The 13266-nt window shown below is 38.3% G+C and overlaps 1 protein-coding gene across 3 annotated transcripts in view; it reads left to right on the forward strand.

The window, feature by feature from the left end:
- Positions 1-13266, forward strand: part of SNAP91 (synaptosome associated protein 91) — a 63203-nt gene that overhangs the window by 21248 nt on the left and 28689 nt on the right. For 2 of the 3 annotated variants that reach the window (XM_030945159.1, XM_030945161.1), the window contains exons 5-13: positions 843-945; positions 2533-2626; positions 3804-3915; positions 5278-5384; positions 6558-6599; positions 9747-9817; positions 10223-10228; positions 11183-11210; positions 12980-13089. In XM_030945159.1, the coding sequence (XP_030801019.1) occupies positions 843-945; positions 2533-2626; positions 3804-3915; positions 5278-5384; positions 6558-6599; positions 9747-9817; positions 10223-10228; positions 11183-11210; positions 12980-13089 (673 nt within the window). The remainder of the gene's footprint in view (positions 1-842; positions 946-2532; positions 2627-3803; positions 3916-5277; positions 5385-6557; positions 6600-9746; positions 9818-10222; positions 10229-11182; positions 11211-12979; positions 13090-13266) is intronic. The other variant, XM_030945160.1, reaches the window with a different exon arrangement.

The raw sequence follows: 13266 nt of genomic DNA on the forward strand, positions 1-13266 counted from the left end.
GGCATCAGATTTGGTAGTGTTATACTTGAATTGGCAGGCACACTTAATGATGAAATATATTAAGGGAAAATATAATCAGTGACTAAATTGAGGCATGTAAATTGTTAGAAAGGTAGCAAAAAAGGGCCTGAATTGAAAAGGAAGATGAGTTGCCTTCTGCACACATTTCTGTGGCTTAGAGGAAGAAACTCTGGAGGATAGGCTGTAATACTAACTGCTCAGGTGTCATAGGCTTGAAAGTCACTGAAGTTTAAGGCACCTTGTACAGTATTATGTGCCTTGAGTATTTCTGGTGTAACAGTTCAAGGAAGGCAATAATCTCTGTGGATGTCTTCATGATTTCTTTGTTCTGGTAAACCAAGTCAGGGGGATTTTGAAGGTCCATGTAAGAGTCAGAGTGGCTAACGTAACATGAAACATCAAGAGTGTTTTAGTTGAACTTGAGCTTTGTCCTGGAAGTCATGTACCAGTTCAGTAAAAACTTTTTGTTAAATTGGTATTTTTCCCCTGCTGTATAGAAGGGTAACTTTTTGGCCGCCACGTAATGTTACCCAGTAACTATGTGGGGGCCTCTAGCAGGTTTCCCCTGGAACTGTGCCACTGGTGCATTGTATGAATCTGTTGGAAACAGAGGACAGTGGTAAATTGTTTTGGTGAGCCACTACTGATTTTTGTTCAGAAGCTGAAAGATATCTTGTAATGACTGTTCTGTATGTGAAATTGCACAGTGTAACAGAAATCATGTGATCTTGGGATCTGTTGGCTGTGTCTTATCATTTACTAAAGAATTTCTGACAAGCATGAAAATTAAATAATTAAATGTGAAACTGGTTTTTTTGCAGGTTATGACATGTCCACCTTTATAAGGCGTTATAGTAGATACTTGAATGAAAAAGCATTTTCGTACAGACAAATGGCATTTGACTTTGCAAGAGTGAAGAAAGGGTAAGCAAAGTTTAGATATGTAAATTAATAAGGTTGTCTGACCCATGAAATTCTTAATTTTGGCATTACACTTAGTTTTAGTTTCTCAGTGACTTTGTTGTTATATGCTTTGTGTAGCTACAATGAAAAACCTTATTTTTAAAGTACTTGTAATTGGTTAAAAATTGTCCAGAGAGGAGAGGAAAGACTGGGTAGTAAGACAAATATTGAAGACCAAAGTGAGGTGTCTTGTGAAACTGGGAGCATTTAATGCTAGGTTTAAATCTTACCCTAATTAAACTTTGCTGCAGTGAGACTGAGTTTAGGATTTGGAGAAGGAAACACTCTGAAACTACGTTTAGGATGTTTCATTACTCTCCAGACACTTTCCCTAAGAGGGATGGTTGATTGCAAACAAATCCTGAAGTGAACACCTGAAGGCATTAGCAGGCACCAGAGCAAACAGTTATAAACTGAACAGAATAAGCTTGTAAACTGCTGGCTTTATTTCCCACAAGAACTGGGTTAAAAAAAAAATTACCCAGCACAGAGTTGTGTGTTGGTATTTATGAGGACATTTTTCTGGTCTCTGACTCCTCTAACTGGGACTTTAAGAGCTCTAGATGCTCTCTTGAGGCACTGTTGACACAGCAAGTGGCTTAACACCCCCTGAAGGTGCAGCTTGATGGAGTGCATACTAAAGATGCTCCTGCTAATCATGAATTGCATGCAGGATCCTTCTGGCAGTTCTGGTGTGTTCTGCAGCTTGGGATTCTGACCTGTTAATGCAGGCATCGCTACCAGGCTGTTCTCTCCTGCTTCTCAAACAGCCAGGAAGTCTAGGGTCTACCACAGCAACTTTGCTGTTAGCTGGAAACCATTCCCTTAGTGGGGACCATGCAAGTTCACTCTTGAACATTTGAGATTAAATAAAGTTAAGTTTGAGCTGCTGGGGATCCTACTGTTCCTGCCTTGCTCTAAATTCCTGGAAAAGTTTTCTATGCCTGTTATTTCTGGTGCTCAGAACAAGGTGCTGCCTCAGAATATAGCATAAAATAAGTAAGAATAGTGGTATCCATTTCCAGTCTGCATAGATATACACCTCTCTGCAGCAGAGCAGGGCAATACATAATGATGTTTGTGCAGGTTTGTCATAATCAGAGATAAAAATGACAATGCTTGATGACTGCTGTAAGACTATGGATGACATTTAATGACATCCAGGGACATGTCAGCAATGAGCTGTCATTAGTTATTCATAATAAACTTGGTGCACAAAGTATATCAGTTCTCTAGGTACTTCTGTGACAGTATTTCTAGTTAGTCATTTAAGCTCCTGGTGTCATCTTTCCATAATGAGATCAATCTCTTGCATTCATCACTCTAACACAAAACCTTTCCTCATTTGCTGTCAGGAAGGGTGGCTGGGTAAAGGATTTTTCATGCCAGCTCTCACGATGACATGAGAAGCAGGAGAATCAGACTGTGGTTTTGAAATGGTTAGAAACGAGGTATAGGTGTTTCAAGCATAAATTTTAGACAACAGATCAGTCTGGGGGAAGGGAGAGAGGAAACAGCATGGATTCTAATCTGTATTCCCTCTTGCAGAGCTGAAGGTGTAATGAGAACAATGGCTCCTGAAAAGCTGCTGAAGAGTATGCCAATATTGCAGGAACAAATTGATGCATTACTTGAATTTGATGTATGTATTGAAGCTGACACAGTATTAACACTGGGCAGTGACTTATAAATGATGCATTATAATGAACACCTTTCACCCTGTAGGTAATGCTTTACTCATCATCCCTTAGTGAGGGCCAAAAAAATCCCCTTTTCAGTGTCCCACTGAGGTATCATGGCCTAGGATGGCCCTTGCCTATATGCATGAAATGTAAAGATTGCACTTTTGGTTTTGTAGAGAGAGAACTTGGAGTTTCATCTTCTGCATCAATGAAGGGGGAAGAAATGGATGAAGCAGGAGACTGAACACTATTTTCTGTCTCTTGACAACCACCTTCTTTTGGGGTGGGAGGAAAAACCCCATTAAAATACCATATGTACATTGTTTGGCTTCCTCAAAATCATCATCTGGTTTTCAGCTGTGGACTAAATTGGCTAATTGGTTTAATCTAGACTGTTCATAGAAATAAGTGTGTACAATATATTTATCATGTTATGAATGCTGGTGGGATTGTTTATCTGACCTAAGGATAAAAACAGGAATCAGTTCTTGTAGAAGCCACGGTGTAACATTTCAAAGAGGTTTTTGAAGGAATTCGTTCTTCTGTTGCTGGTGGGCAGCAAGATACATTTTGAGGTGGAAGGAAGAGCCCATTACAGCTTTCAGAGGAAAGGCTTTGAAGTACATGTCTCATTGTGCTTTCCATTCCTTAAATGGCATAGAAATTGTGATAGTGCTCTCAGAAGAGGAGATATTTTTCAGAAAAGAAAGACCTTTTACTAAATAAGCACATATTTTCTTCCCAAGTTAATGTGAGAAAGGATCTTGACATCATTAGTCCAAATACATTGTCTCAGCCTATTTAGTTTTTGTTGAGCTCTGCTGTAAACTGACATCTTTTGTCCATTTCATTAAAACTGTAAACAGCATCTCTGCCTTCCTCTTCTTCATGATAAGTGAAGGAGACAAGACTAGGATGTTTACTATTGATGTGGATACTCCTCTGCTATAGTAGATTGTTTTGGAGTGGTGGAGAAAGCAATCCTTGATCTGCTAACCAAAACTTTAGTTCAGTGTCTTAGCATGAAAACTTCAGTGCTCGATTCTGTCTAAAACAGCAATAAAACAAATACCTGGTGTAAGCCAAAATGTTTGCATTTGACACTTGTTTTGTAAATAACTGATATTTTATTTGTAGGTTCATCCAAATGAACTGACAAACGGTGTCATAAATGCTGCATTCATGCTTCTGTTTAAAGATCTCATCAAACTTTTTGCTTGCTACAATGATGGGGTTATTAACTTACTAGGTAAGTAACCTGGCTTTTATCTCACATACCGTACATGAGTGAAAAATGTGTTTCAGATCTGCTTCAGATTTTTTACTTTCATTAAAACTACATTTTTCTTGACTCTTCTAGTCTGAAATGAGAGAAAAATTTAAGCTGTACCCTCTTACATTAGTATTTATCTGAGGCTGGATCATCACATGTCCTTAAAAAAAGATACTTTAAAGACAGTGACCATCTCTGTGCTTAAAGAAATGTACAGTGCTGTGTGAGCATGTGTAATATGTCCTTCAAAGTTAGAAGCTTTTGCATTTTTAAGATGCTCACATTCTTCTGTTATATATCACAGAATCAATTAGGTTTGAAAAGACCTCTGAGATTGTTGAGTCCAGCCTGTGACTGTACACCACGTTATCACCTAGACCATGGCACCGAGTGCCACATCCAGTTTCTCCTTAAACACCTCCCGGGTTGGTGACTCCACCACCTCCCTGGGCAGCCCATTCCAATGTCTGGTCACCCTTTCTGTGAAGAAATTCCTCCTAATGTCCAACCTAAGCCCTCCTGGCACAGCTTATGGCTATGTCTTCTTGCTGGTTGCCTGGGAGAAGAGACCAACCCTCACCTGGCTATAACCTCCCTTTAGGTAGTTGTAGAGAGTAATAATGTTATGTGATAGCCTTGTATGAAGGGATATATTCCCGGATAACATTCCTGATCTGCCTGAAAGCATGATTGCCACAACTGGATCCCCTCCACAACCCTACCTACCATCAACCTACAAACTGTAAAGGAGGCTGTGAGCATGTTCTGAAGCTCAGACAGCCTCGTGTGATCACCAGCATGACACAATGGGTTAGGCATAAAATTCAGTTGGAATTTCACTGTCTACTGCTACTTGAAGTGTAAGTTTGGGTTGAAATATGTGGCAGCTGTGTTTATTAATGGACATAAATGGACTTCAGAGACTACTTAAGTGGAAAAAAATACAGTTCTTTGGAGTGAAGACAATTTGGAAAGGACATATATTAGTATGTGTTCAGGTATCCTGAATTATTTTGAATTTTAAGTTGGGTAGCTGCTTCACCTGCTTACTTTTCAGTCTTTAAAAAAGTGACATCACAGGCAATGCTGTGGCTAGCTGAGGTTCAATTTTATGGCCTATGTAATTCTTCAGCAGCTCAGCAAGCCCAACTTCTAAACTTATACTAGGCAAGAGACACCACTAGATTAATGTCCAAGTAGTAAATATAAATGTTAATGTAGTGTCATATTCTTGACACGTGATTTTTGTAAAAATGAGACTTGCTGATATGAGACCTAATGTAAGACTGAAATTTACCACAATTTCTTAACTGAAATTTACCACATTATTTCTTTCAGAGAAATTTTTTGAAATGAAAAAGGGACAATGTAAAGATGCTCTTGAAATCTACAAACGATTTCTAACTCGAATGACCAGAGTATCAGAGTTTCTTAAAGTTGCAGAGGTAAGTGGTTTTGGGTCTTCTGGAGGCTGACACTTACGTATTTTGTGATTATTTTTTGTTTGTTTAGCACCAATGTAAAATATTAATTGCACTTGTTAAGCATCTGTCTCAAATGATCTTGGATCCACTCGATCTGGATATTGGATCTGCTTCTTCAGGTCTTGTAGTTAGGCCTGCTTAGGACTTCTGCATGTCTCTATGGTGCAGCCAAACTCAGCTTTCCTGGTTAAATTAACAGATGACATAACTTCAAATGTTCCAATATTTTTCAGAAATGCTGTGGTAAATGCATATTTCTAGGACAGGGTTGAACATTAGAGGAAGATACAGCAATTGGGAATAGAAGCATGCAGATTTTTTAAGTCTGTTCTTTTAGTCTTTGCAGCTAGCATTAAGTTAACTGTAATGTGAGATTGTCCCGGTTTTGTTCCTTGTTATCATCCTCTTATGTGGATAATAGGAATATTACATGGTTAATTAACTCCTTTGCTGGATTCTCATTTGTGGTAGTTGGCTCTTTGGCACAGAGTGCACATTTTCCATGTTTCATACTTCATTATAATGGACAGTAGTAATGAGCTGAATAAAAAGTTTGTTTCTTTGCTGGTTCACTTTTCTATGGAGAAGCCTGATAGACTCTTAATGGCTTGTAAGGTCAGATGTGAATATTGAACTTGAGGGAGTAAAATACTTTAGAGACACATGTCAGCTTTTTGGACAGGGGCTACAGTGACTCTACTTCAGGATTAAGAGGTGCAGTGGGGCTTGCTCTTCTTCTGCAAAAGCTGGACTAGCAGTGACTCTGAAGAACCACAGTGTGAAGCCACAGGGCTATTAATAGAAGATTACAGACATAGACCTTAATTTGCTCTCTTCTGAGACAACAGTATATGACCAGTGTATTTCAGGATAGAGTATGAGGTCCATGTGTGTGAAATCAAGCTCCATTTTCTTATCCTTCTATTTTAAATGGATATTTAATTTGTGGAGAAAAAAAACTGCTGCAGGTTGTTGAAGGTAGCTACTGGAAAGATGGACATGTCTTTCTAACTTTGTGGTATTTTACTAAAGACAGGGTGCATTATAGCTTCAAGAGCAGTTCTACTCAAAATTATTGCCTGCTGCAGTGGAATAATGCACTTAGATTTTACCTTTACTCTTTTATCTCCACAGCAAGTTGGAATTGACAAAGGTGATATCCCTGATCTTACACAGGTAAGATTCTCTTGTAGTCTTTTTGCATTTGTGTAATAAATAAAAGTTCTGCACACCTGGAATGCAAATGTTGGTGAAGTCCTACCATCTAACATGCTGTAGCTGCTGGTCCATTTTAAGTATCACTTGCAAAGTGGCCTGGGTGCCTGGCTTTGTGTTTAATGGGAAGAGGATATTTACTTAGAGGAGGAGATCCATGCTGAAGAGCTCACCTGTGGCAGTTTTGATGCCAGTAAAATTGGAACATAAGAGCAACCCAAACTACTTAGCAGCTGCACACCCCAACTGTTCATGTAGTTTTTGTTCATGCAGTTTTTGATAGCCTCTTGAAAGCATGGTTTAAATCAACACTAGAATAGTGTCTCTCTCAGTTAAACACCACTTAAAAATTCTGAAAGTGAGACATCGTGAGAAGGTGGGGATTGTTAATCTTTGTGGATTTCAGATACAATGGGGCTATAAAGTCTGGCCACCCTTTCAGCAGACAAAAGCAGTGTGTGCAGTATCAGACCTAATCTTGAAATAGCTGGTGCAGTGTTTTCCCCTAACTCTGTACCTCAGGGGCTCTTTTTTAACACAGTGGAGTCAGTGATGAACTAAGTCCTTAAACCAGGAGAAATCACCTGGAAACCAGTTAATGAAATATACTTTATAAATTTCTGTGGCACTTCTATCTGCTTCTGCTTGTGTTGCACCAGCCTGTTCTGTGTCATTAGTCAGTGCTGCACTTGCCCAGCAGCACCTTAGTTACTGCTACCTTCCACCCCATGAGCCAGCACTTTAGAATAGAACAGTTCTTTTGGAAAAAAGGGGTCTCCAATGACCATCTCATCCAACTTCCTGACCACTTCAGTCTCTGCTCAGGTAGTCCCTCACAGCTGTACTCTCCCAAAGGCTGCTGGGGACTCACTTGCTAAGGCTAGCTTGAGACATGCTGTAGAGCCTCTGTATGAGACCTTGACAGAGTATTTCAGAGAGAAATAAATAAAAGGTGAATAAAAAATGGAATTTCAGCTAACTATTAGTACATGTTTCTATGTAGTATCAATGGTACACCTATATTCCTATAGCAAGCCATGGCAATAGTTGGTAGTGTTCTGCAAGAGGTTGGTTGTGTGGACACTCCATGTTTTCACACTCTGTAAAGCTAGACAGGTGGTGCCAATAGTGTAATTTGAGTTGATAGTTTTCATCTTTGGACTTTGTGGTTTGCCTGCAAAATTTTGGAGGCTGAGAAGGCATCTTAGCAGCTAAAAATCCTGGCTCATTTTTATTTACTGGCATTTCCTAAAGTATGACAGTTTTGCCCCTCGTAACTAATGGGAAACCCATATCTAAGGTTCCAGCACAATGCTGATAGATTATCTAATGTTAAAGCAGTATCTAGAAGAAATTAAGCAATTTTCAGTGTTGAAAATTGGGTACCAGATAGTATTTCCTTTCCAAGTTGTTGCATCTGAGTAGAAATTTTTCTGAAGCTTCTTCTCTGAGTTCTGTTTGATAGATAAGTTTTATATTACTTTGCTGGTTTTTAAGAAAATTTGACTAATGTACTGGAAAGCTATATAAATATAGCTTTGAATATACTGGAATATAGCTTAATTTGTTATATATATTAAATATAGATTTGGATATACTGGAAAGCTATCTAAAATGTCTAGACATAACTGGTAACAGTATGCTATCTTTTTTTAACATTTCTTTTTAAACATAGCTTTTACTTACATGTTAAATTTTCACAACTATATCTTACAATATAACCTTTTTGAATACATAAAAATCTGAAGCTCTCTGCATTTTTAGTTTGTTTTACCTTTTACTTTTTACTTTTTGCTGGAGAATTCTTATAACTAGGTCACTTGTGTTTAACCAATTCTTATTATGCCCAAATGAATTAAAAGTTAATAAATATGCTGGTAAAAGCAGCAAGGTCAAGATGTCTCTTCATTGCTTATAGACGTAGGATGTATTTAAACTCAGTCTGTCATTTAGGATTATTTTGAGCGTTTTAAATTTCTGGATGTGTTAAGTTACTGGGTTTAATGCTGAAATCAATATGCAGGCACTGTGCATTGTACAGCTGTGCATTGGTACTAGCAGGTGCTATGCATCCTGAAAGATCTGATTCAGCCAGCCAGCTGATTTTTCAGTATAGGAGCAGAGGATTGCCTGTTTCCAAGCATCACAAACTGACTTGTTTGATAATTATGTCTGCCCTGAAATTAAAGATGTTATTTATGAAAAAGATCATAGGTATTGCTGTCAGGAATTGTGGTTGATCTGAAAGAGACTGGTAAAGAGAATTCCCTGTTTAGAGTCTGATGAACTGATGAACTTTTAACCCTGATGTAATATTCAATTATTATATGCTACTGTGTCTCTCAAGGGTTTCTTCCCTGCTTGTTGATCTTTGAGTCTATTATCCAGGCTCTATTTTTATACTGGAATAGCTAAGCCCAGTGTGCATTTACAACTACTTTTTCTATCTGCCATTGTAACAGCAAGTGCCTGTGGGTATTGGCTGCTGACCACAAAAAGGTTGCTTAAAATAAAACACAAGATCAGAGATGCCTGAAAAAGCCTAGTTTTTTTATAGATGTCTAAAATAGAAATCTTCCTGCACTTCAAGCTAGCTGCGCAGTAACCTCTGCCAGGGTACCATTTTGAGAACAGCTATAAGGTTTTGTGATGCTGGGAGTCTTGAGCCAAAGGTAGCTCCTTCTGGGGGCACTGGAAAGGACTTTGTTTTGTTTAGGCTGCAAATGCTTTCTAACCCTCTGGTCATGAAAGGGTTGTTGAGGGCTCTCACTACAAGCAAACCTAAGTGTGACCTTGAACCCATGAATCTTAAAATCTGTGGATGCTGCGCATGTTTAACGCTGATTTAAGCATGATGAACAGCACATCCTGGATTTGGGCTTCAGGTGCTGCATAGTGGAGGTAAACATTTTCTCTCTGCAAATTTGGATGCAGTAATACATTTTTGAAAACTGGCTTTGCCTGAATACTTCTAGCATGGAAATCCACTGTTTCCACACTGATGTACATAAAGTAACTGCATGAGCATGCATATCATGGACTTCAAGGAAGTTGGTGCTGGATTTCAAACAGTATGTTGAGGTGTGTATCTTTGTTTTCACTTTGAAGGCTCCCAGCAGTCTCATGGAGACCCTTGAGCAACATCTAAACTCACTGGAAGGAAAAAAACCTGGCAACAAGTAGGTATATATGTTGTACCATGTATCTAGGCATAATGGAGACAGTGTGAGATTACTTGATGTTTAGGTTTGCCTCCCCCAACCTCCTTTTGTCACTTAGCTAGAAAATAAGACAAGGCTTTTCCTTTCCTTTACAAAGTCGTCTTAATGGCAACCTTTTCTTTAATTAATGGTGGTGGGGGAAACACACAGAACAGCTAGACACTTTCCAAAATGAACTAAAATTACTTGAGGAAAACTAGAAGAAACTGGGGATTTGTGTGCTGCTAAGGCTTTTATCATCAAAATCTATTTCTTTTCTAATGATTTTGCATCTTCATACTAGATACTTGCCATGGCTAAGTCTAGGAAGGATTAAGCTAAACCTCTGTTTTCTCTTTTACTGTTGCTATCCTTGCAATTTAGTGAAGGGTAAGTACATACTTTTGCACATCACTTGCTTGCAGGCATGGTTATGTGTATTTTTAAAAGATTTTCTTGAACACTCAGAAATAGATATTTTCTTTGAGTTGAGCTAAACTGTTCTTTGCTTTTGTATATAGTCATTAAGTTATTTTTTTGTCATTTTTATGATTAGAAGATCTGGAAATTTTCTAATCTGTTCTACAGCTCCTAGGACTTACCTAGGACTCACCCATATGGGATGGATGCTAGTTCAATACTGGTGCAGCTTTATCTTCAGCTCCTCCTTTCATCTCTTAGATCAAAGCAGCTCTAAAAATATGAAGCAGTATTTTCATAACTCATAATGAAAGCAAACAAATGCACTGACGTGCATTTTAAGTTATGATTAAGGCTCTGTCAGTTACTGTTAGTGTGATTTTTGTGCATGTGGGAGAACTTTCAGCTTGAACTTTCCAACTTACTGTTTTCATACTTTTAAATGTAGCTATTTTCAAGTAATTCAGACTTTCTTTAAAAGAAAGTAGACTTTGAAAATTTGCTGACACATCCTCAGAAGACTTATGTTAGAGAATTGCTTCAGTATTGGTGTTCTGCTGCTATTGCATGGTTTTCTAATATGGTGACATCTTGCCCCAGTAATTCTTTCCTGCTGGCTCCTGTAGGCCCCAGAGCAAGATATTTGCATGCATCTCTGGATTTCTTCCATTTAGTAAAGCTTATTTAAAAGGCAGAATAATCCTTTGATGCCAGTTAGCTTAAAAGATTTATTTAAGATTTGAAGTAAAATTTGCATTCCTTGTCTAAAGTGGCGCATGGAAGTTTGAGAAATGTAGAGGGCATGCAGTTGAAGAGATCTTCAGAAAGCTTTCATGCTTAGGTTTTGGTCTTTTTGCAGGAGTTTTGATGACCAGAAACATAGTTTCATAGCTGTACTTACCTGAAAACCCCTTTTTTTTCTAGATCTGGGGCTCCTTCTCCTCTGAGCAAGGTAAATACTGCCAGTTGCTATACTAGATAATTCTTGTTCAGGTGATATGGTTTAGAACATTGTAAGGAGTTAAATTTCCATCTCTTAATCTACTTTTTGGACTTTGCCACCTAATTGACAAAATTAGATCTTTTAATGTCTTTATAAACAGTGGCCCCATAAGAGCATGTCACTGTTCTGAAGGGCTGCAGTGCTTGTGCCAGTCAGGATGCTAAGAAATTTCACCTGGATGTGATGACTTCTCCTTGTGAAAGCATAAAAGATACACATATTTTAATCTCAACTTCTTTTTTTTTTTTTTTTTTTTTTGCTTCATTCCACCTTAATTCTCATGTCGCCAAGAAACTTGCTCCAGGGTATTTCTCCTCCAAATCCTTCACTCCTTCCATAGCTTTTTAGGAGGGAGTTCTGACTTTCAAAACCATGTTCATGTGAAACGCTAGGAAGAAAGGAAGAAAATTTTCATCCAATATACCTAGTTTCAGAAATGACCTTCAGTAGTGAGACTGCTGACCTTAATTTAAAGCAAGAGTTGCCAGTGAAAATGCCTTGGTTTGAGTGTCAGATAAACTAATGAGCTTTATGGTGTTAGTAATAGTAGCTCCTGGTATGCCTGGAGCATTGCCAGGTGCCATAGCCGTGTCTCATAATGGGTGCTGTGGAGGAAAAACTCAATGAAATCTTCTAAATCTAATGCAGGGTATTCAATGCTTGATTCTAGAGAAAGCTCTTAAATTTCTTTCTGAAAAGCCCTTTACTAAAAAAAGCCACAACAAAACCAAATGAAAAAAAACAAAACAAAAAAGTAACACCCACAGCTCTGCTGTTTATGAGAGCAGTTGGTGAGAACTACATGATGGCTCAGAAAGTGTTCTTACAGCTTTAACCACATCTTCCTTGATGCACATGAGGGATTGGGACCATTGTAGTCTCAAACCTGACTAAAGCTTTGAGGAGAGCCCAGAAAGCTTACACCCATCTGCTGGAGTTATGATGATGGGACGGCAGTAGAAGAACTCGGGAGAAAATCTCTTCAAATTTGCCATTCTTTTTCCTTCTTGGAAGTGGTCAGAATGGCAAACAGTACTAAAATTAGGACTTGTTTTCAGTTGTTAGGTAAAGGATCTCTAGCATGTGAGATGCTGTACCAAAGCTTACAGTATCTCTTGGAATTAAATTGACACTCTACAAGGTAACTTGAGTCTTCAAGTTCGCAGAGGAGTTGCAATATATTCTCCTGGGTGTCTGTCCTTGCCATACTTGAAGTATCTTTATCCAGAATTGGAGCAGCTAATGAAGCAAAGTCATAGGATGAGCTGTCTTTTGTATCTTTCCAAGGACTTAACCCTGAATGCTGTTGATGGCTCTTTAAACTCCCATCTGAAGGTTTACAAACACACTTTTAACTAGTTTCTAACCATTTCTCCTCTCTCACCATTTCTGTGGTTAGAGTACTGAGGTGCTGTTGTGGACAAACAACTATTTTATTCCATAGACAAAATGAAGAGTCTGACAGTGATAGAAACAAATCCTTTAGAATAAACCTTGTAGGAACTTTTTTCCTTCTTTGAAATCACCTTGGGGTTTCTCAGCTCTACTACCATCTGAAAATTTAGTCCAGTCTTCCTTAAGTTATTGAGAGGAGAAAACCAGTTCACAATAAAAAGACATTATGTCAAAATTTAGTTCTTAAAATATATGCATCTGTGCATGAGCTGGTTGGGGAGAAATGCTGGTATATTGAATTTATATTTAAAATGTTTCTCCAGTCTTCTCCAGCCACAACTGTTACATCTCCTAGTTCTACTCCAGCAAAAACTATTGATACATCTCCTCCAGTTGATCTTTTTGCAACTTCATCTACAGCTGCTCCAGTCAGGTAAGTTAAAAAGTGTATTTGAGTTACTGAGCTTGATGTAGGTAACAAAGTCATTTGTTTGTTATTTAAATATTCTAGATGAACAAGATCTGGTTTCCTAAGTAAATAACTGACTGGCTTAACCCATAGAAATTCTGCCAATTCTCTTCCACCTAAAGCCACCTAATGCCTGGAAAT

The sequence above is a fragment of the Camarhynchus parvulus genome, chromosome 3 (assembly GCF_901933205.1).
Source record: "Camarhynchus parvulus chromosome 3, STF_HiC, whole genome shotgun sequence".
NCBI classification, from domain to species: Eukaryota; Metazoa; Chordata; class Aves; order Passeriformes; family Thraupidae; genus Camarhynchus; species Camarhynchus parvulus.